Raw genomic sequence first — 25,389 nt, forward strand, 5'->3', positions numbered from 1 at the left:
CACAAACCGAATTTGAACGGCCCTTAAAGGGAAAGTTCTGTCAATCACAAATATGGCGTTGGCGGTGTTTGTGTTTGGTTTGTTACAGTAAGCCAAGTTTCCGTTTTTTAAAGAAGACAAATAAGATTTTTTTTTGTTGTGTTATGGGTGGAGTATGTCATAGGGCGTCACGTTTCATTCCTATGACGGAACTTGACTTTATTCACGCTACTAGTTGGTTACTGTTTCGAGCTTGCAGGTGGGCGGTGGTTAACGCAATGGCTTTATTGTTTCAGGTAAAATCGATCTAAACGAAGCAGATCGTTTACGAAATGGGCAAAAGAAAACACGTCTCTAACTGGTACCCCATTCTTTGGTGAAATCCATATCTAGAAGAAAAATGGCAAGGCAAGGTTTAAATAAAACCAGCAAGGTAAGAAATCGTTAATGCTGATTTCGTATGTACTTCTCAGATGTCATCGTACAGCGCTGAATAGCATTTTGATACTATGCGGCATGATTCCTTTTGGGATTGGCGGTGTGTGTGTGAATGTTTTTAGTGTACAATTATAGAACTTCGTGTGTTAGCTTTAGCGCTTGTTTTTTGTACTTACAATTATGCTAGAATTAACGGGTGCAATTTTGCATGCAAAAACACATTACACAACGATAGTATGTCTATAATCTCGGTTTTTATTGTCATCGGTATTAAATTATAAATACAGCAGAGATAATTCGACTGGAAGATATAAAAAAAATCGCTTATCTGTTTTTAAGGCAATCTCTTCGGGAAGACTTGTTGGATCTGCAAAGGCTCCAATTTGTAGAAAACGGTAAGTAATATTAAACTTCTCATGTATTCATTTATTTCCTTCCGGTGTATGGTTATTCTAGGGGGCTCCAGGGGTCTGTCGCTGCATGTGTCGCAAGGCAACTGGTAAACCTTAACGGATTTCGAGTCTGTCACTTGGTCCGCAATACTAATTCTTTCAGGCAGTGCCCAGGTCGAACTCGGATCTTTAACGCTGAGACTGCGTGCATTTCAACAATTTCATGCAAAGCACCTTCCTCTATTTGACTTTCCTGTGAAAAGCCATTTGAATTAGTTGCTTTGCTATTTTTTAAAATATATTTCCCATGTTCAACTCTTATATGCCAGTTGCGAATTAGATGAGAACTAAATTATAGGCATTGTAAGCCTATATAATAAAGAGTTTGTATAGATTGAAATGTGTGTGTGTGTATTATGTATATAATAAATTACACACTGCATTAATGTTCCACTATTACCAACCACATACTATACTTTTGAAGTTACAGATAAAGCCTTTTGTGAGGCTTTATCTGTTTGCAGGAAATATGGCCAAAACAACATATGTATCTCTTTTTCATATTATTGTTTGGTATTTGCTGCTACACTGGAATTGTTTTGTATACTGCATGGTGTAATTTCAAAAAATGTAAAATTTTTCATTACAAGTAAATATAGGAAAACATAATGTATTTATTACTTTAGCACTTTCATACACTTTCTGTAAGAAATTCTTGATACTAAAATATGGAGCACTTTAGTACTTCAAGACCTCATTTTATATATATATAGTATTTCATGTGTTGATTGTTTCTGTCTCTGCTCAAATCAATTTTATAAAAAGTCTAATCTGAATATTTTGCTAGAAATTGTCCTAGAGTGAATTAGCATTATGTTCAAGTCTAAGAGGGATGGACACATATGGGCATCATGTGAAAGAATCTTGAAAAATATAAAAAAAAAAAAAAATTAAATTAGAGTCCTTTTAAAACTGTATGATCTAAATAATTTTTTAATGTAATTCAAGTTTGTGTTAACCGATTATAGTTTTATGCAGAAAACATTCTGTCTATAACCCAAGATACTTGTGGTAACATTTTAGGTACTGCAAAAATTCAACTATTACTCTTTAAGTAACAAGACCTTAACAAAGGCTTCCTTTGGTCTTAATAACGCATGTAAAATATTAGTATATAGGTTATTCATAACTGTGCAGTGTGGCATATTGATATGATGGTAAAAGTGCTTGTTAATATGAAGAATTCACAAATCTTATACTAAATATGTAATATCAGGAGAAATGTGTTTCAGTTAAGGCACCTCAGGCTACTCCAAAAAGAAGTTTTGTTAGTAAAGCACATTGAAGAGATAAACCCTTTACTGATGCTTTGTAAGTGTTATGAAGGTCCAAAGAAGTTATTATTAAAGTCTTTTTACATAATAGTAAATGAGTAATAGAGCCCTAAACCAAAGTGTTACCTCTGAAGCCATTCTGAAATAAAGACATTTTAATATTCATGTCTGCGTGGGTTTCCTCCCACAGTCCAAAGACATGCAGGTTAGGTACATTGGCAATTCTCAATTGTCCCTAGTGTGTGTGTGTGTGTGTGTGTGTCCTGCAGTGGGCTGGTGCCCTGCCCAGGATTTGTGCCCTGCTTTGCGCCCTCTGTTGGCTGGGATTGGTTCCAACACACCCCCGTGACCCTGTAGTTAGGATATAGCGGGTTGGATAATGGATGGATGGACAGATGTTTTAATTATTGATTACAGGCTTTGTCATTCTTAAGCGACATTCAATAAACCATAGCATTTGTATATTCATATGCTGAAATCAAACTATTGGCAACAAAATAGACAACTTAATTTTTGTAAAGCTTGGTACCAGTATCATAGTTGGAAGTGTTTGATTTTATATTTATTGAGGTTTATTTTGTTTTAGGGCCCCTGGAAGAAAGAACTTGGCATCTTCTGTAGATTCTGGTTACTCACTCTATTCTACAGACTCTGAAGATCAGGTAAAGATTAAGACAGCTGTCTTGAGGTTTACATTGGTGGCTTAAAATGGGGTAAAATATGTATTCAATTTGTTTGTTCTGTTTAGGTTGCTACTATTCACAAAGGTCTTGACCGCTGTGCTGCCTTGCTGAAAGGTATTTTGCAGACTGAAAAAGCAGGTATATGACCATTTATATTTTATTATTGTTACTGTGACTTTATATATATATATATATATATATATATATATATATATATATATATATATATATATATATATATATATATATATATATATATATATATATATATATATATATATATAATTTTAAGTAACATATTCAAACTTACATTAGATGTGAAGCCTTCAAGTTCAAAACCTGGCAAGATTGCTACTAAAATGACCTCTGTGAAAGGAAAAAATGATAAAAGGAAAGAAATTCACCGATCTACGGTTTCGTGTACTTTAAAGAAGAGTACAGGTAGGTGTCTATGTGTCCCCATTTTTAAGAGAATTGTTAGGGGTAGGTGTGAAGAATTACACTAATGTAAGATTAAAACATATTTTTGCGTGCGAGAGTAATATAGTAATTTGGACTATTGCCTGATATCTGTAGGGACCACAATACCATATACTTTTATCTGTTTTCATGTTCATCCCATGTCTGCATAGGGTTTTTTTTACTGGTTGGCCAAGTTTCCTCCGGTATCCCAAGGATGTGCATATGGACATTGGTTTTAAATTAGGGAGTAACTGACTGAAAGTTTTTATCCATATACTGTTCATTAAAGCCAGGATAGTCTCTGTTTCTCTGTACTTAACCTCCTTAGTGTTATGTTTCCTCCTGGAAAAGGGAGCCAACAATGTTAAAAAAAAAAAAATAAATATTAAAACGACAATAAAATGTTATTATGTGTAACAGAAACATGCAAATACCGAAACATAAATATTAAAATACAGTAGGAAAGGTGTGTCATGTGTACCGATGCAGATTTAGTACATGTTCTCCGTGTGATATGTTATGAAGCAGTCACTAATGTACAACTTGACCTTGTAATCAGGACAGTAGAAGTGCATTTCTTATGTTTTATCTGTTACTTGTGTATAAGGGTAGAAGGTGCCTGATTTGCACAATTGACGCAAACCTTGAATTATTATAGACTACTACAGTGCAAGACGTAGTGACTTCCTCATTTCCCCAACTTGAACTCTTGACAATTACAGCATTGTAAACAGTGCTTAGGATGCTAACGTCTTTCTTGTCCTTCCACTTGATCATAGCCATTTTGCCACACACCTGCATGCGCCACACTTAACTTCAGACAACCAAATTCACTGGGCCTATCATGGCAGTTCAGTCGTACAGTGCTGTATGCATCAGTCTCACTATTTGAGTCAATGTCTGATGACCTACTCACATTGTCATCACTATTGCTAGTTTTTACAGCTTCTCGTTTACACACCATTGTGTTTTGGTTAAAGCTCTGCATCACTCATTAATATTGATGAGTTACCTTGGAGCAGCAAAAGCATATTCAAGATTTTTTATCTTTATTTTTTTTTTGACGCATCGTGTTATTTTATCCACCAGATGGTAAAGTTTTTTGGACAACTGTAACTTAAAATTAGCACATGATAAATGCATATTTAACTGCAAAAATCTCTTGTACACACCTCCCTTTTTTAACATTGTATCATTTGATGTTTCTTGATTATACATACAACAGTCTTGAGTTGTATAGCAAACACTTCGTATGCAATGCAATAATGGAATATATGTTTATCAAAATTCTCTTTCTGTTGGAATGTTTATTTTTCAAAGAAAAACTATTTTTGACCCCTAAATAAGCATTCTTGTTTAGCACTGCTGCCATACATGTCCAGACTCCAGGATTTGAATTCCTTCCTGCCATTCTCTTTGTGGAGTTTGTATACTTAGGAGTATTCATCAGTTTGTTTTTTTTTTTTTCTTTCGGTTCATCGATTTTCTTCATGCATTTGAAAGATGTGCAGTTAAATATAATTGTCAGTTCTGGTTTGCTCACATTGTGGGAATGTGCCTTGTAATGGATTGGCAGTCCACATGATATTGATTGACAACTTGTGCTCAGTACTGCTGGTGGAGGTACCAGCCATCAGCAGTCCACAACTGGTTAAGCAGATTAGGAGAGTGATGGATGAATTCATTAATTTAATATTTAAAATGAATGGCTTTTCTTTCAGGGGAAAAGGGAATTATGCCCTTATGTACAAGTCTTGGGAATGAGCAAAAAGAACATGGAAATCTAGGCCAACATTCTGGTAACCAACAGCTGGTAATTCAGTGTACTGCATCTGGTCCTGGAGCTCAGCAAGTCCACTCTGACCATATTCAAACACCAACATCTTTAGTACATCAAGTTCCGGTATGCAGTGCTCCTAGCCAAATCCCTTTTTCAACTGGTGCAGCAGGTAAGATATGCCAAATCATTTTAATGGTAAAAGTTTTCATTATAAATGTTTTTTTTATTTTAATTAATGTTTTTTGTTTTATGTTTAGCAACGCAAAGTCCCACTAAGTTCAACTGTCGCTTAACCACTTCTACACCTACTTTGCCTCCACAAAATTCATTGAGTCCATCTCATATGCCATTGGTAAGCATTTGGTTATGTTTCATAGTATTCAGTACTTTTGTTTTTTCCCTTCTGGTTTGGTGATATAATCACCTGAACGTTTTCCATGTGGAGTGTTAAATGAACCATTACAGGGCTTATGCACTACCCAGCATATACAATTATGTGTACTTCTACAATTAATAATGCAGACTATAAGCTAAATTTACATCTTATTATTATTAATTTTTTTAATTACCTAAAGATTTGGTGCTGTTAAATTTGTAAGGCCCAGGAAAACAATTTAATTTTAATTTTCGTATTAAAGGCAGTAGCAAGCATTTTCTTCTTGATTTTTAGATCACTTTTGCAGTTACATACACATGAAAACTACATGCCTATTTTTGTTTCTGTAAATTGTCTAATCTTTTTTCTGAACCTGATTTTTCTAGTACTAAAGCAGACAGAGTGCAGTCGTGTGTGTATGTATATCTATATATATGTGTGTGTGTGTATATATATATATATATATATATATATATATATATATATATATATATATATATATATATATATATATATATATATATATATATATATATAAAATAGGAAGTGGTGTGACAAATCAAAGGCTTTGTATGCTGGGCACCCATTAATTTTATGCTGTGCCACTGTCATATTTTCAGTTTGGTTTTTAGTTTTCTCATTTGCACATTATGATCTAGGTTGCAAGAACTGAAGATTCGACAGTCTTTTAGAAGCCTTATTTTATACAAATCTGTTCAATTGATGTATTCACTAGTTGCCATACAAAAAAGATCACACTTAAACAAAAGTGGGAAGAATGCCTTCTTTTGTATTGGTAACATTTTACTAATTCCTGTAAGCCCTGTAATTAATATGACTTCTGCTTCTTAACACCTTTTGGATTTGGCACGGATGCTAAGCTGTGTTTTTATATTAGTAGTAATTTTTTTTAATATGCATGTTAAAATGAGTGACATATTTCATCAGGATGTATTTCAGCTACTTACGTAGCAATCTGATTGTGGTTTTGACATGCACAAAGAATGTCAAAAGTGAATTTGCCTTACATTTACTCTAGAGAGTGGTTTGCAGATTGTGAACCAGTGTGCATGCGTTTGTATCTGTACCCCCCACTGCCCCCATTAATGAGTTTGTCATCCCATACTATGCTACAAGTAAAGCTCATGAAATCACAATTTATGGTGAAAGGCTAACCGTATTCATTTATCGCAAGCCATTTTAATGTTGTGGGCCCATGATAATCCCAAATGAAGTGTATTAAAAGTGCAAAAGAATGGTGCTAAATAATGCATTAACTGATTGTGAATTGTTTAGAGTGACATATTAATGCAGAGAGAAGAGTCAAGCAACCAGTTAAGAAAACTAATACTGTGCTAGTGTTAATACTGTTTTAATTAAACAAAATGAATTAGGTAGTGTCATGCTGGCCAGGTGATAATGGAACAAAAGAATGGCAACAGTATATTTTTAAAAATAGACTAATTGAATCAGATGCTAAATTACCGAAGACACATTATACTGTATTTTGCTAAAAAAGCAAGCGCATCCCTTGCTAATCTTTCCTTAATGCATCTTTTTTTTTTTTTTTTTTCTCTTCCATAATATTTTTTAGTACTACTAGCTAATTCTAGAGATCTGTTGTTTTGAAAGCATTACAACATCTATGCTGCCATTTACACCTTTCTCCTTGGGTAGTTTTTCTGCCACTTATTGAGTGTTCACTATACTAATGCTGCATAATGTCAGAAAAGTTCTTTGCTGCTCAAATGCAGACACATGGAACAAATTTCTTCTTTTAGTAAGTTGTCACACCTTTCTGTGTCTGCTAGTCACATTTAAAACTAATATCTATATACATGAAGTACTTAGCAATATTAAAATAAATATGGCTTGTGGCATGCTTTTATTATACTTACAAACCATTGTTTTTGCTGAAAGACTTTTTGTATACATTGGAGAGAAAATGTATATGATGTATAACAAAAGGGACCACTTTTTTGTGTTTATAAAATTTCTAGGAAATACGTTAATTCTTGCACATTAGTTATTACGTGAATATTTTGTTTATCTGTTTTAAATATTAAAATCTATTGTATTCTTTTAGGTAGAAATTTAATAAGTAAAATAACCAAAAATAAAGTGCATATTGGAATGTTTTATGTACTTTTATATAGTTAAGCTTCTGATTATGCATTAGTTATTTAGTATACAACATTTCTGTATCTCATTTCAGACCACTTCCAGGGATATTCATAAGGAAGGTGCTCAGCAAGGAGGGATCACTTATTTTCCTGTGCATATAAGTCCTGCCCCTCTTCCTACTGTATTGCAAGTACCATTGCATATAGCCTCTCAGGCAGCAGTAGCACAGGTAATTCCACATGCACCATGCCCTAATGAAGGAGGACTGCAGCAAGGAAACACTCGGGATCAAGACCTATTAAGGCAAATTCAGATGCATTTGTCACATCTTCAGCATCATCAGGTTGAAGGTTGGCAGCCAGTAGTGTCTAGTCAAGTACAGGACCCAACCCAGACGCAAGCTTCTGCTGAACTATCAGAATCTGAACATAGTGAGTGGACTACGAGTGAAGATGAATTAGATTCAGTAGATCATACTCCAGTAAGGGATACTAGTTGTCAAACTAGTTTTGATAAACAAAACCTTCTCAGAATGAAAAGTGCAAGTCCGGACCAGACTATGAAAAAAGTACAAACTGTAAAGTATCTTTTGGGAGAACTAAAGGCACTTGTAGCAGAGAAAGGTAATATGCATCTCTTTTTGGAAAAGTAACCATGTTTAAAGTTAAAGCTTTAATTTGCAATCTGGTGATTCCTGTGTTTTACTTGATGAATAGTGAGTTTTTATGTAAAATGTTTAGTATATACATTATTTTATTTTACCTAGATATGTGATTAAAATTGTGGTTAAATTAATCAATAATATTAGAATGCAACTGGTAGGTAAAAATAGTCAAATACTTTCTATAATATTCCTATTCTTATACTGTGATGTGACCGATCTTGGTCATACTGGAATAAGGGAACAAAATGCAGTTAAAATCATTTAGAGTGAAATAAACGGTACATAATATTTCTGAGAGTGCGAAATAATGACACCCTTCCTCAAGTAGGGAAGTATAGCCAAATGATGTTTCAGGCATATAATAACTTGCATCACAAGCCATTGTTATAATGTTGCAATAAACATTTTGAATTTCAGAAGTGATTAATATGATGTAAAGACTAATTTAGCTCACTTTAAAGTGGGTCAATTCTTTGTATTTGCCCTCAAGACATGCAGTCATTTGCTGTCAGTAACTACATGAAGTAAATGCACAGTTGTCATTTCCTCCCTGCTTGCAGAAAGCTATAAATCTGATGTCTCACAGACTATGTGTAGCCTATTGGTTTGACACAGCATGTTCTGTTTAGCTGCTTGAATGCTATACAAATGGTCGTATACTAAGAGAACAAGCTTTTCTGACTACAGGATTTTTTTTTTTTGCCCATAGTGTAGACTGGCTCATAAGAGCCATTCTGTTGGAACTATGTGCTGAATTAGACCAGGTATTAGATCGACACACTGCTTGATATTGAGCAGTATCAGATAATGTCTTGGTTTTAACAATAGCTTTCTGGCAACAGACACCTACGAGAGAGAACTTGTTTGTAGGACAGAAATATCTTGGCCAAGCTTTGGGTCCATCATGCCCGCTGTGCTGAAAGCTATAAACGGAGGAGCTGCATTCTGTCTACCTTGGACTTTTGAGTGCCAAGATGAATAACATTAGATTGGATAGTGTCCATCGTGGAGTTTGAAGCTTGGGATTATTGGTTCTGCGCTATATGCGCTTGTAGTCTAAAAACTGCCGGTACACACCATACACTGCCAATGTCAAGCACTTAATAAGGGCACCTGGCAAGAATGAAATTGCTCAAACCACTATTCATTTATTTTGAGGAAAAGTAGTTTTGGTAGACCACACTGGTGCTGTATGTGATGGTTGGATGCATCGTATGTGAGGCTGCTCTACCAGCCAATGAAGGTCTGAAGCATCGTGCTTGCATATTCTATGAAGTTAATTAGCATGGTCAATATATGGTTGTTTTCGGGTTGGCAACCAGGCAGGGTTTGATTTATGTCCATGTATACGTTTAAGACAATTTTGATTTATAAATGGTAAATTGCATAGGTCATCCAGCTTTTATAAATCACACATTTTTTGTCATACATTTTTTTTCCTGTTTTATGGCATACATATATTTTCAAGCTTGAATACACAACAGGTTTTATAATTGAGACCCTAGGAAATTTACAAAAATAAGAATGTCTGGAGCAGAGAAGGGAGTAACATCATTATTATTTTAGCGGTGATGCTTAGGGAATATTCTGTGACTTTTTAAACATATTGCCAAATACTCATACATTTGGTTGCCTTACCAAAGCATTAGACCAAGAACACACATGAGTGAAATAGCAGTACGAATCCAGGATTTTGTTTGTGTATGCAAATGCCTGAATCTATTCATCATTTTGAAATGTTAGTGAAACAACCATTTTCATCCAAACATGGAGATCTTTTTTTATTATTATTTCATATATTTCTAAAATGAACTATAGTTCCAGTGACAAAACCATCTACAAAGTGAAAACACTCCTGTCTTCTAATTAAAGCCAAATATAAATGTGATGCGTGACTTTTCATGTCATTGTGTTTTATGCACTAAGATTCACATATGAATAGTGTTAATGTAAAAAATGTCTTGCAATTGAGTACTGTTGGAGCACATTATTCACTTTTAAGTGTTTAATAGCCACAGTTTTGACAAACTTGGTGAACTGTGTTTATTAAATTTATGTTGCTTCACCTCCCATAACCCTTATGGTGAACTGAGGGATACCCACTCTGTGCTTTATGCCTCTTCAGGTTAAGCAGTTTAGAAAGTAAACAGATCAAAGTAAAACAAAGTTTATACTAATAATCTGTGTATACAGTATAAAGAGTCTTTAAAACCCAAATGTTTCTTTTATGTTGCTCAGGGTTTCTAATTTTAGAAATTCCCACAAGTAGAGTTTTTATACACTACGAGCCTGTATTTTTTTGAAATGTAGTAATTCCTTTGTAGTTTATTTGCAATAATGGTGCAGCATGCATTGTGAATGGAAAAGGTAATCTATTATATTATTTCTATTAAGGAGATGATCCAGAGGTGTTCAGGGTAATAACAGAGGTGGAAGATAATATATCATTGTTGCCTACCATGGTTGGAAGTACAAATGTACAGGCAGAAATTGCATTGGCCTTGCAGCCTTTGCGAAGTGAAAACGCCCAGCTACGTCGGTAAGTTTTAATGTGCTTTTTTTGGAAGTTGCTTGCTGACAAAAATATTAACCACTTATGCATAGGACTTACCACCAGTTGGACACCGCTATATTTCAAACTTGTTTGTCTATTCGGGGACTATATCTACTAGTTAAGGATACAAGGGTTATGAAAACTTTGTGTAATAGAAATCTCATGGCAATCTTTTTATCACTTTCATCAGAGAGTTGTAGGGTTCAAATGCATCCTACAGATGCTTTACTTTCCCCCATCCTAATCAACCAGAGTTTGCCTCCACATAATGATAAAATGTGAATTCAAATCGAGTTGTATTGGAGCTCTAGAAGCAAACAAACAAAAAAAAAATGACCAGGGCGTCAGGTGGAGGGTGTAAGGAATTGTTTATGGCAGCCAGCGGTATGTTCAGTATCCTTTTCTCAGCCACTGCCTTTACACAGTCCAGACTGGTCCATAGAACCTTTTCAGTTTAAGCTTGCTGGGATCTCCTGTTCTCATTCTGCTGCTCAGAATGTGGTATTGTAACTACAGATTAATAGAATATAATTAGAAATGTTTGCCCAAACAGTTGATCTGTGCCTCCTTATAGTGTTAATTGCAATTCTGTTTAAGTGATGTCTGTCTTTGCAAACCAGTCCAGGTATGTGGCCATGTACTGCCATCAGGTAGTTGTATACTTGAACTACATCAACATCTATGGTCCTTGGGTAGAGACCACAGCTATAAATGTTTTGCTTTTCCTACCACCATATGTTTTTGTTAATATTGAGATACAATATTACAGCTCCACAAAATCATTCAGCAGTCTATGTATTCCTCTCCCTGTCGACCATTTATACATGGTTAAAAGTCACCTGAAAACTTCTGTAGGTAGCATGTCTCACAATTGTATTTGATCTTTTGTAGTAATAGTAATGAATTAATAGCTGAGTGTCCCTTGTGGTAAGGAGAACAGTATGTTGTGGGAACATAGGTACTGTATAGGGTTTTACTATTATGTTTTTTACCTGCCTGCCACAGTAGCTTTAGTGGGGAGGTTTCAGTGCTGATTATGACTTGATCTGTTTTAAAGTCAAGTCCACTCAGTGTGGATGCAGGATTCTGCCAAATGTATATCCATATTTGCAGCAATTAATTATTTGCAATATTCTTGACTTGGTAATTTATTGTTTTGTATGACATTAATTTGATGTACCAAAATATAAATAATGTGAATCAGTTTGGCATGAGACTGATAAAATTCCGTTGTAGTGAAGTAAGCAATAAAGTGATGTTACAGGTGGTAAAACAGATACACGAGACTACATGGTATGACCAAAGGAATATTCCTAAAGAAAACAAAAACAGTGTATTGAACTTGTAATTATTACTTTTTTGTCTCATATATATACACACACCCCTCTATTTTTTTCCCTGTATCATTCTTCAAGAACAGCCTAAATGTTCCATGCACTAAAGATAATGAAAATGCCAACCTGTGATAAGTTAATTATATATCCCTTTAGTTCCTGAATTAGCTTTTTTTATTACAAGGTTGCAGGTAGCTTATTCCAGTAACAGTACTTTCAAGACATGACATTTCTCTGGATGGAGTCCCTTTCAATCCTAAATCCTACAGTCATTATAATCATTCACAAGAATCTTTAATGATGTAGTAAATCATCAGTGCCTGATGATGTTCTATGCATAATTCAAGATTAGCAGAGCTTGGGAAAATTTGATCTGGAGAAATTGTATTATTTGCAGTGTGATCAGGAACAAGAAGTGTCTACTTGGGTTAATGTATAATACAATAATATTGACTGTGAATGCAGATAATTATTACTATATTTGTGAGTCATGGAAACATACTAATATGAACAGACCAGACCAACAGGCAATCTGATGGTGAGGGTAATCCCTTCATTGTGTCCTTGGTTTTGTCCAGTATACCCCATGTAATATGCAAATGGGTGTGACGGTGTGGGTTGGCTCCACCGACCGAGTTGCTCTAGGGAGCCTCTTGAACCTGCTACTGTCAATAACATACCAGCGGGATTAGCCAGTTGATAAGGACATACACAAAGCAAACGGGTAGGTGCAAGTGATCCAGTGGTTTTATTAAAAACAGTCGGAACAAACCGTGTTCAAAACAAAGTGCAGTGCAAAAATTCATTAAATAAATAACCCGTAAAAAGTATCAGTGGAGGTTAAAAATTCCAGTAAATAACTCCATTAAAAGTGAGGTTAAAAACACAGGCAGGAAACTGTTCAATTCAGAGCCTTGATGCCTTCCTTTTAAAACTGATGTCTCTGCATTTTACCCTGATTGGGCCCCATAGCACAGAGAGACATCCAACCAAAACATGCAGACAACCTTTTATTCCGGGCCTTGTACCCGCCGCCAATCCCAGTGTGTTCCATGGGGAGTTGCTGAGCCCTGGCTCCTCCTGGCAAGAACACACCCTGAGCACAATGGTTCTCTTCTGCACTGTAGTCACTCAACAGGAGTGATCCCTCAGCCCCCTTTTAAGTGCCGGCTACGCGTTCCTTCCTGGGGGGCTCCATTCTCGTCCGCCCGCTTCCTTCCATCTTGTACTGGCTCTCGCTCACTCCTATATTTTTTCTCTTTCCTTTTAACTTCCATTCTTTTTTTCTTTCCTTCTCCCCTCTGTCCTGCACAGGCTCCTTTATGTTCCTCTTCCTAATTGTGTATGTGTGCGAGGATCTGCTCTCTCTGTAGTGTCCTTTAGGTGCCTGACTGATCCACCTGCCTCCACATATGTATGCTGTGCAGTCAGCCAGTTCCCCAATTAACTGCTGAGTGAAACACACTCACACACAGCTGCACCTGATTGGAGCCTGCACATTCAAGAAACAATTATCTACTTAAAACTCTGCCTCCTTTTTCTGAGCTACAGACCCTGTGTACCACAATGAGGAAGCCAGATTATGTGCGAGTAATCTCAACTCTCTAGAGAAACGGTGTTTCTAGTCCAAAATCCTCTCATACTGCTGAGCTCCACATGCTATAATACAGAGAAAGCCCAGCAGTGTTGTTCTGCCTTTGTTTTGGCCACTACTATAGCTGCTTCCTTACTGGCCTTCCAGTTCCTATAGTTGTGTTTTTTTTTTGTGTTTGGCTACCTTGTGATAGGTATGTTGTTGGCCTACATTTTCCAAAAATCAAGAGATGGGAGCAAACAGGGGAGCAAAAACAAATCCCAGCATAACCTATTTGTAGCTTTCTTTATTTATGTTTAGTTGGTGCATTGTAAAACATTTGGCAGCTAAATATTCTTAGTACTTGCTATCACCTAGAGTACAGTACAAATGATGATCTGGAAACAGATACTGAAATTAAGCGCATTTTTATTGTTTATGTAATTTGAACAAAAGAAATGGTGATCGTGGTAAAAATGTGTACTGTAGGCTGATTGGAAACACTGGCTTATCTAATGTAACTGTATGTGTGTGGGTACGGACTCCAATGATATATGATGCAACTTCTCGAATCATGCTTACTTCTTGCGTTGTGCTTTATTGATGCAATTGTGAACCTGCACTGAAAAAGGCAGTTGTTACAATGAATGTTAGTTTTCCCCATTCCCCATCTGATATTGGTCAACCCATGGGAAACAGTCGAAGAAAGTACATCTTGGCATTAGTGAAAGAGAGAGCCACAGCTATGGCTTCAGGTAGTTTAGGATAGTCGTTTTTACAGTTTCTTATTCTTTGTTTCTAGTGACACAAAACAAGTTTGGAATACAGTTACCTTCTGTGACTTAACTATGTTTTTGACAAAACAGAAATGCATATGGACTGTTTGTGGTCCAATAATAATATAAAGAAATGTTTTAATTGTGTTTTATGGTGCATTAGAAAACTTCTGTATCTATGCAAATTTACTTTATTTATTGAATAATGGAGTTATTAATTGTTTCACTGGGTTTAAATTTATTAGATGCTAAATTGTTTTCTCTCTATTTCAGACGCCTGAGAATAGTGAATCAACAGCTGAGAGAGCGAGAGAGAGCAGAAAAAGAATTAAATCCATTGGATGTAAATTTTGAATGTAAATATGTTTAATCAATTAAGGTTGTGTTTTATAGTATTTATAAAATATATTAACATACTTACATGTGTGCAAACACACAGAATGGCCACTTTTATTAGGTACACATCTAGTTATTGGTAAGATTTCTTTTTGCCTCCAGCATATTCCAGATTCTTCAAGGCACGGATTCACCAGTGCTGGAAACATTTCTTAGGGATTTTGGTCCACACCGATACATAATCTTGAAGTTCCTGTAGATTTTTCAGGAACACAACTTCTTCAAAAAGGTCTTGTATTGGAATATAGGCATTGTATATATAAGCTTGTTCATGACGTCCGTTTGAGATGATGCACACTTTGTGACATGAGGCATTATCCTTTTACAATTGGTCTGCAACAATACTTTGATAAGCTGTGTCATTCAAAACATGCTTATCTGATAGTGTGGCAAAATAAAAATCTCCACATCATTGGATTACAACTAACATCTTGTACCAGTGACACAAAGCAGGATAGATCTATAGGGTTCATACCGTTTAGGATTTTGACTATATATGCAGAGTAAAAATTTCTGAAAGCAAAAAAATGAGATTTGTCAGTCCAGATAACATTTATCCCTTTTTCTGTCATCCAATTTTGGTGTTAATATGCCCACATTAGCTTCATCTTCCTATTTCCATCTGATAGTAGTGTTCTTCTCCTACTCTAGTCTCATTCTTTTTGTGGTCCAATGGATTGTGCATTTAAAGAGAGATGCCCTTCTGTATGTACAGAGCTGTTGTTTAACGCTTTGTGGCTTATGTTAACTTAAGTTAGTGTTGTTGCTACCCTTTGACCCTTTTCATTAATACAGTGTTTTCTCCCATAAAACTGCCGCTCACTGTTGGTTTTGTTTATCACACCTAAACTTGACAATAATGGTGTGAAAAATCCCAGATGGGTATGCTACAACCAGCATGTCTTGCAACAGCAGTCATCCCACAGTCAAAGTAGATCACTTCCATTATTGAGCAGGTATAACTAATAAAGGTGGCCACTGACTTTGTGCTTGTACAGTACATATACGATTTATAAACTAGTGAAATATGAAATGTGTGTTTTATTTTAGTGATTTCAGTGCAGTCTCTGAATATGACTCTGCAAGCACAGTTAAAAGAATCAAACAAAAGCATTGAACTACTTCAGAAAAAGTGTGAGGAACTACTGAAAGCAGTTGATGAGCAGAAGGTACAGAACCAAGAGCTCTTGAACACGATTCAAAACAAGGAAGGAGAAATTATGCTCATAAGACAACAGTGTGATTCTGATATAAATAGCATAAAAACAGGTAATGTTTATTTGGTGTATGTGTGAATATATATATATATAGAGACAGAAAACACTTATCTATTGAATATTTTTTGCTGTTTTTGTTAATTACAGCTACAGTAAAACCTTGATTATCCATCAGGGGTCGGGACTTAGGCTGTGACAGATAAAAGATGGATAACAGAACGGCTACTTTTAATGATACACTGTGATTAGCGAATAATCATATTTATTTACAATACAATATATAATTGAGTATTAACAAGATTACTTAACATAATGTTTTAATGACTAGCGCAATAAGGAAACAACTCGGAGGTACTGGAGTTTTTTGCATATTACTTGGAAATTTCGTTCCATAACCAACGGTGCCCTGTCTTTTATACTCTGTTATCTGGGTTATGGAGCACACCTCCAAAACAATAAAAGAAAGCTTTCCCACCAAACAGTTTATCCCCTGCCATTCACATTCCCTTTTTCTCTATACCACTAACACTCCTGCTTATTGTCTACAGACTCCCTACTCAAAACTTTCTTCTGCCGCACCTTCCCTTTTCTCCTGTCACTCGTCTCCTAAAAGGCGTGTTCACCCTTCACCCAGTCCCATTACTTACAGCTTTCATTACACACTGTCTGCTCCCCAACAGCTAATCACAAGCTGCATGCATGTCACAATATATTAACAAATTATAACAATTTACAGAACATTAATATTAATATTAATACATTAACATTATTCAATTTTGTTGGCATCACGCTTTGTATCATTCACTGTTGTTCATCCTACTCCATAAATTGAAGCACTTTTACCATTTTGTAAATGTTTAATAATTTCAGTTTTTTGTGACAATTCCAACACCATACAGTTGTTTGTATTAGCCATAACAAGGTATAGTCGATAAATTATAATAAAAGAGAGAAGCTACCAAACGCTATTAAAACTGAAGGTACGTAACTGACATTGTGTCGCTGGGGAAGAACACTATATGCTAGCACAAAGGAAAGTTGTTTTAATGTGCAAAACTTTCAGCGTACCACACAGCAATTGTAGTACAGCAATGGGTGGACACTGGCGTTTTGCTCTCCCAAAGGTTAACAGAGAAATGGAGGTTTTACTGTACTTAATGGAGTAATGGTTTCAAGAATTCCCCCATAATCGTTTCAAAGGTTAATATGTTTGCACTGCAGTATTACTGTAGATAAAATAACCACAAGCATTTTTTATTTTATTAACTAAAACATAGTAGCAAGTATTTTCAGGTTCCAAATTAGTGATCAGTTTTAAAGCCTGAGTTTACTTCTAGTTTTCCATATTTCACAGAAATAATCCTGACTCTAATGTACCTTTGTCATTTTAAGCAACTTGGTTTTCCATTCCCATCTGCATAGAGTAGTATTTGTTATAAAAATACAACACAATGTATCTGTGGTCAGTCCACATATTTTTATTAGGCAAAATTTTTAGACCACAAAATTTACTTTTCTATACAAAACAATGCATCCATATTATGATTGTCATTTTACCTCCTTAGCAGTACCTTTCTAGTTGTGCATTTCTGAAACTTTGAAACTCTAGTTCAGACACCAGTGCTTCTAAGCCCTTGCCTAAACAAACACATCATCAGCTTATTCAAACTGAGCCAGTTTAGAGATGGCGGTCAATATTGCAACCATGTCTTTGCAATTTAAGTCTGCTTGGGAAGCTCCACTTAACACAGAATACAAACTCAAAAATACATCGACTTGGAACTTAAAAGTCTGCATAAATTTTAAATTTACTGCTGGTCTTCTATGTGGTAGTTAATCCAATCACAGTATGAAAAGAAGCTATCAGCTTGTAAAGAACACAAGTAGTACACAATTCTTACAGAAAGCAACTTTCCAGTTCATATTAAATTTAATTTGTATGGCATTGGTTATGCATGCTCACAGGCTTACATTACTCAGAGTTAAAAAGTCAGATTGCAGTTGAGCTTGATGACCTGCATGATATTTGCTGCAGATTAGTTTCCTGAAAGGAAAGTAGGACAACATTGTTTTGCTGCTGTTTAAAATTTCTGCCCTGGAGCTCTCAAGTTGAAAATGGGACTATAATGTTTGATTTGTAGTTGCTAGGTCTCTTGGCAATGATATTTTTAATTGTGTGCAATGACTGAATATCCTGGTAGTTGCCTCTAGAATGTGCTAATGGAGTTTAAAAGGTAAAAAAATACCACCAAAGGTAATGCTTTTATTGTCTCCTGCTATTAGTTCATTTTTAGTAATCAGAGAAATCCAAACTCAAGATTTTACATGATTTTCGGTTATAGTTCATGGTTCTGGTTTTTTTTTATATTATGGGAGTACATGTCCATGATATAAATTCTTATATTTTGTTAATTGGTTTTAAGATATAGAAGAAGCACTATCAAAAATGAAGAATATTCAGTTTCAGTTAGAAACCTCTGAGAAGGAAAACCAAGTTTTGAAGTTGAATCTTCAACAGCGGGATGCAGAAGTTACTCGACTACATGAACTGACAAGGTAATTTTGTTTTTAAATCTAATGTCTGTCTTTGTGTACAGCTTTAAATATTTTGCCTGCATTTTCAGCGAACCTTTCCAGAAGAGGTTTAAGCTAGTTTATTCTATCTGCCTATACTATATCATGTTTTAACTCTTTGTATATTGTATATGTCCATGACATTCTGAAAATGTGAATAGTGACAACCTAATCTTAATTGTGTGTTTCTGGCACCTGTGCACAATTACATTTTCATATTGGCTTCAATGCTGTTACAGTGTACTTCAGAAATAATGTTTCTGCCACTAGAGGTCATACAAGTTACATTTTTTCCAGGACTTCCCCCAGTGCAGGCAAAGAAACATACCATATTTTTGAGAAATTAACTACTTTTAGCACTGTCTGCAGCAATAGCAACATGTAAATTATTTAGTGTATCCTGAAAACATGAAATATTAACACTCTACAAATAAAATTTACTTTAGCCTCCTTAGTATTCCAATTTTCTCAAAAAAATGTTAAAACTTTGCATTTTTTGGCTTGAAAAGTTACATTTTTATTAAATCTACTCTTTCTACTGTAAAAAAAAACTTATTTGTACTTTGTAATTCTAGAAGTACAAAGTCAGAGGTGTTGAAAGTACAATGATACTAATAATAATGATTAATAATATGAAATGAATAATGATGATGCTAATACTGTATATACTGTCAAAATATGTTTTTGTAGTATATCTTTTAACAGGAGAACTGTTACAGTGCGTCCGGAAAGTATTCACAGCGCTTTACTTTTTCCACATTTTGTTATGTTACAGCCTTATTCCAAAATGGATTACATTCATCTTTTTCCTCAGAATTCATGACAACGTGAAAAAAGTTTACTTTAGAGTTTTGCTAATGTATTAAAAATATAAAAAATTGAGACCGCACATGTACATAAGTATTCACAGCCTTTGCCATGAAGCTCAAAATTGAGCTCAGCTGCATCCTGTTTCCCCTGATCATCCTTGAGATGTTTCTGCAGCTTAATTGGTGTCCACCTGTGGTAAATTCAGTTGATTGGACATGATTTGGAAAGGCACACACCTGTCTATATAAGGTCCCACAGTTGACAGTTCATGTCAGAGCACAAACCAAGCATGAAGTCGAAGGAATTGTCTCTAGACCTCCGAGACAGGATTGTCTCAAGGCACAAATCTGGGGAAGGTTACAGAAAAATTTCTGCTGCTTTGAAGGTCCCAGTGAGCACAGTGGCCTCCATCATCCGTAAGTGGAAGAAATTCGAAACCACCAGGCTCTTCCTAGAGCTGGCTGGCCATCTAAACTGAGCGATCAGGGGAGAAGGGCCTTAATTAGGGAGGTGACCAAGAACCCGATGATCACTCTGTCAGAGCTCCATAGATCCTCTGTGGAGAGAGGAGAACCTTCCAGAAGGACAACTATCTTTGCAGAAATCCACCAATCAGGTCTGTATGGTAGAATGGCCAGACGGAAGCCACTCCTTAGTAAAAGGCACATGGCAGCCTGCCTGGAGTTTGGCAAAAGGCACCTGAAGGACTCTCAGACCATGAGAAACAAAATTCTCTGGTCTGATGAGACAAAGATTGAACTCTTTGGTGTGAATGCCAGGCGTCACTTTTGGAGGAAACCAGGCACCGCTCATCACCAGGCCAATACCATCCCTACAGTGAAGCATGGTGGTGACAGCATCGTGCTGTAGGGATGTTTTTCAGCGGCAGGAACTGGGAGACTAGTCAGGATAAAGGGAAAGATGACTGCAGCAATGTACAGAGACATTCTGGGTGAAAACATGCTCCAGAGTGCTCTTGACCTCCGACTGGGGCGACGGTTCATCTTTCAGCAGGACAACGACCCTAAGCACACAGCCAAGATATCAAAGGAGTGCCTTCAGGACAACTCTGTGAATGTCCTTGAGTGGCATAGCCAGAGCCCAGACTTGAATCCGATCGAACATCTATGGAGAGATCTTAAAATGGCTGTGCACCGACGCTTCCCATCCAACCTGATGGAGCTTGAGAGGTGCTGCAAAGAGGAATGGGCGAAACTGGCCAAGGATAGGTGTGCCAAGCTTGTGGCATCATATTCAAAAAGACTTGAGGCTGTAATTGCTGCCAAAGGTGCATCGACAAAATATTGAGCAAAGGCTATGAATACTTATCCATCCATCCATCCATTGTCTAACCCGCTGAATCCGAATAGGGTCACGGGGGTCTGCTGGAGCCAATCCCAGCCAACACAGGGCACAAGGCAGGAACCAATCCTGGGCAGGGTGCCAACCCACCGCAGGACACACACAAACACACCAAGCACACACTTGGGCCGATGTAGAATCGCCAATCCACCTAACCTGCATGTCTTTGGATTGTGGGAGGAAACCGGAGCACCCGGAGGAAACCCACGCAGACACGGGGAGAACATGCAAACTCCACGCAGGGAGGAACCCGGGAAGTGAACCCAGGTCTCCTAACTGCGAGGCAGCAGCGCTACCACTGCGCCACCGCGCCGCCCATGAATACTTATGTACATGTGATTTCTCAGTTTTTTTATTTTTAATAAATTTGCAAAAACCTCAAACGTTTTTCACGTTGTCATTATGGGGTGTTGTGTGTAGGATTCTGAGGAAAAAAATGAATTTAATCCATTTTGGAATAAGGCTGTAATATAACAAAATGTGGAAAAAGTGATGCGCTGTGAATACTTTTCAGATGCACTGTATATACTGCATAACGGTTCGTCTTAACAACAGTTCTTTCGATCAGGTCATTATAAAGAAATTACTTCCAAGTATGTAAATGGATCTTGGCTGTCAACGTTCACTTTTATTCCTGGCTGCCTCACTAAATCAAAACGAGATGATGCTGGTTTATTTGAAGCAGTGTCAATAGAAACCCAAACGTGATCGTCACTCAGATTCATCAGAAACGCTTTCAGTTTCACTGTCCGTTTTAATTTCACTGCCTGAAGACAGATTCACTTCAACATCACTTCAAATGAGAGAGTCCTCAAAATCACTGTTTGTATCACTGTCAAGAGCATGCCATACCTGAGTGCTGAAAAACATTTCTTATGAGACGCTTATGAGGTCAGGAGAAGAGACATCTACACAACTCAGGCCTGATGCTTACATAAGACACGCCTATACCATTGCCCAAGTAATGCTCAAGACTAACGCTGTTAGCACTTTTACAACCCAAGTAATCCTTCGGGTCTAATGCTTATGCAAAATGCGTCTAAACAGTTGCCCAAGTGACTAAAGCTTTTAACACTGTCTTCACAGCCTGTGTGACGCTCGGGTCTAACACTAAGGAGATTAAAATGGCTGTCTTGATGTTTAGATGGATACCAGTGTTAAGCTGTTGGGTTGAAGAGCCTTCCATGCAGTGTTAGCAGGAGAGTCCCCAAGGATGACTGAAAAGTGCAAGCAGGCCAAAAGGTGGCAGCTGCAGCAGTGGTCAAAGTGAAGGCCCACTTGTCAGAAATTTGGTGAGAGCATGGAGGAGGTTTCTTGAAAACCTTCTTGACAACTAGTAAAGGGTAGGTGAGATGTTGCTTAGGCTGCTCTCAGTAAAGTTGGCAATATGTTGACCTAAATTGAGAATATCATTGAAGTAAAACCTGGCATTTTTAGGAAACCCCAAAAGACAATGGGTTTACTCTCATGAAAGAAGACCATGTTGGAAACATTGTTTGGGGTTGAATCCATGTCTGAGATCTTTAAGATGATTAAAAAGCTTTGTAGCAGAAATGGCCACATAGGTGAATGAGATCTAATCAGAAATTATAAAAGCTCTGGAGGTTGTGTTTTGGGGAACAGTTCAAATTCTGTCTTAGCAATGGAACAGCTGATCAACTCCTTGCACAGATATTTAGTGGTTCATAAAAGTTTATCAATCCTGCGTAAATGTGCTTTTTGGTATATTTGACCACTTACCCCCCCGATTATATTATGAAAGAAGCTACAAGAGAATGGGGTTCTGAATCTGCTCCTGTGTGCTGCTCCATCACTGTTTTTGCAGGGTTTGTGTTTGCATACTTGCCTTTAAGTCTTTCAGTAGGAGTTTGAGGCTCTTGTTTCCTTTCCTGTTTGTGTTTTTTATGGGCAAAGTATTGAGGGTTCGTGAAGGTTTTGAGTAAAATCTGTTTGTAGATGACAGTGGTGATGATATGCCCCGAGTCTCACTAGACTTTTCATGTCAGAAGTATTGTGTATTCCACAAAAACTGCAAGCAAGGAAGGCATTATCTCCAGCACAAAATACTACATGGCTATATTGTTTTTTGGTCTTAGACTTCAAAATTACACAATATTAGGAATGAAGATGAACTTGTCTCAATATGTAAGGATAACTTTTTTCACACTTAAGGGGTAGGTTTGGTGTTATTAACAATTGTAGCAAAATTAATTTGCCCCATATATCTTGGATTGAACTGTCACCCCCTATCTACTTGCACCTACAGCCAATGGGGTGCCAGAAGAATTGTGAAATAAAAGACTTAAAAACCCAGCAAATATGCCCACTCTGAACCCACAAATGTTCCTGCATATTGATTCATGTCTTGAGGTTACATATATATCGGGAAAGTGCTTATCCACATTGTTTTCACAAAAATGCAATTTATATATGTGAGGATCTTACACTTTTAAACAACTCTGGTTTCCCAGTTCACCTTATCTACCCACGTAAGAAACTTTCACCTTCACGGTTTCAGTGACTGAGACTTTACTTTGAAAATGCTCAAGTTGCTATCATGCTTTGCCAACAGTGAAAACTATAGAAATTTCCCTTTTTTGTCATTTTTTTCCATAGCCAAGGTATGTGCATTTAGCTGAAAGATTAGCTGTAGTTATATAAACAGTAAAAGAGCCTGTTTAGCATTCAGGTTATTCATGATATTCTAGCCCACAGCACTTCAGGTGGTGACACTGAAACCTTTACATGGGCTGCTATTTCAATGAAAACTACACCCACAGCAGAAAGTGTGTGTGTCCTTCTGTCTGAAAGGATGGTGCCAAGAGCCTGTGTTTAAAAATTATTTCAAATGTTGTTTTAATATAAATACCACCAGAATAATGAAGGTATTATTTGCAAGACTGAAATGTTTGCCAGTTCGAAATGGAGGTACTTGATGCATTTTATGCTTTTGTGTTAAATTTCTTAGTGTCTCACTGCCATTAATTGTAAACTAAGTGTGATTTTTTTAAATTCATAATATTTTTTAGTATAATTTAAATAAATACAGCTTTGCTTAAAAAGCACAACTTTCTACAGCATATGAGCATTTGCAACTAGTGTGAAAAATATATGGAGTTGCAAATTACCAAAACCTATTCTTTTACTATTAATGTTTCTAATTTTTATATTTAAGCACCACAGATCTCTTGGGTATTTTTTGCTGTGTGTTTGTCACCCTTGTTATGATTGTAATTGCTGTCTATTTTCACAGGAATGTACAGGAAAGCATGGTCAGGCTCATTTCAGAACTTGGTGTGGACAACAACAAACTGAAAACGGCCTCACGTCTCACCCAAACGCTCCTGGAACAATTTGAAAGTCAGCCCATAGAAGACCCTGCATTGAATCCTGTGAGAGGCATGGTTAAAAAATACTTTGACACATTGATGGTGGAGCATCATAGTTCTTTACAAACCGATGAGGGCTTCTCAGACAAATTAGACGTAGGGTCACTAGAAAATTTTAATCATGGTTCTAAACCCTCCCTTTCAAATTCAAAGGAAAATGATTTTGCAGTTTTAACAGCCAGAACGTCACCAAGTCGAGAGTTTACTTCCAAATTTCTTTCAGAGTTTGAACATAAGGGTAGCGTTTCTTTGAATGAACGAGGGAAGGTTCATGAGGCAGCACATTTTCCAGTTTTTGGTACTGCAAAACTATCCAATGACGCAGCAACAAAAGCATCAACCACATTGTCTGGTCGAAAAACAATTGATTGTAACAGCGGTGCTTTAGATAGGCAGCCTCAAAACGATGGCAAGACCTCACCGAGTGCATTTATAAATCTACAAAGGTCACATAATCCTGTAGTTTTGTCCAATTTTGAGAAATTCAATACACTTGCTGAATCACTTGGTACCAGGACTAGTGAAGAAAAAAAAATCACAGACACAAAAGACCACCTGGTAAAAAAATATTTTCCGAACTCTGCTTTACAAAAAATAAACCAAGGACCAAAGTATAGAAGTACGCCATCCATTATTAACTCTGCTTGTTCAGTCGTGGAATTTGATTGTGCAAAGTCTGACTGGAGTATGGGATCTGCAACGACGTTTAATACTCGCGACGAGCAGGACTTTAGAAACGGACTTGCTGCGCTGGATGCCAGTATAGCTAATTTACAAAGGACAATAAAATCAGACTTGAAAAGATGATATTTATTAACTGATCTTCTTAAGAGCTGGAAAATTAACGCATTTGTGTAAGTAGTCTGTTTTATACATGTTTGTGTTTAATTTTAATATAATTTTTTTAAACTTGTATTTTAATAAAGAAACAATTGTATTGAAAATCTGTTTGAATAATCTAGTTTGCTGTTGATTCCATTGCATAGCCATTTACTGGTTTAACACCCAGTTCAGCTATTTGATAGTGGCAGTGTCACTGCTGCCTCATGACTCCCAGGAGCCTGTGTGGGGTTTGCGTGTTCTCTTGACGTCTGTCTGTGTGAGGTTTTCACCAGGCAATCTTGCTTTCCTCCCATATTCCAAAAATGTGAATGTCCGTGGTAATTAGTAAA

At 36.5% G+C, this 25,389-nt stretch overlaps 1 protein-coding gene across 1 annotated transcript; it reads left to right on the forward strand.

Moving 5' to 3' along the window:
- Positions 1 to 25,119, forward strand: ccdc14 (coiled-coil domain containing 14). Its single transcript, XM_039757415.1, has 14 exons — positions 1 to 87; positions 276 to 412; positions 757 to 812; positions 2,730 to 2,805; positions 2,892 to 2,964; positions 3,142 to 3,267; positions 5,010 to 5,237; positions 5,326 to 5,420; positions 7,660 to 8,191; positions 10,627 to 10,771; positions 14,743 to 14,825; positions 15,916 to 16,134; positions 18,506 to 18,638; positions 24,082 to 25,119. The coding sequence occupies exons 2-14, from the start codon at positions 380 to 382 to the stop codon at positions 25,022 to 25,024; spliced, it is 2,742 nt and encodes a 913-aa protein (XP_039613349.1). The 5' UTR covers positions 1 to 87; positions 276 to 379; the 3' UTR covers positions 25,025 to 25,119.
- The last annotated feature ends 270 nt before the right edge of the window (positions 25,120 to 25,389 follow it).

The sequence above is a fragment of the Polypterus senegalus genome, chromosome 6, assembly GCF_016835505.1.
Source record: "Polypterus senegalus isolate Bchr_013 chromosome 6, ASM1683550v1, whole genome shotgun sequence".
In the NCBI taxonomy this organism is placed as follows: domain Eukaryota; kingdom Metazoa; phylum Chordata; class Cladistia; order Polypteriformes; family Polypteridae; genus Polypterus; species Polypterus senegalus.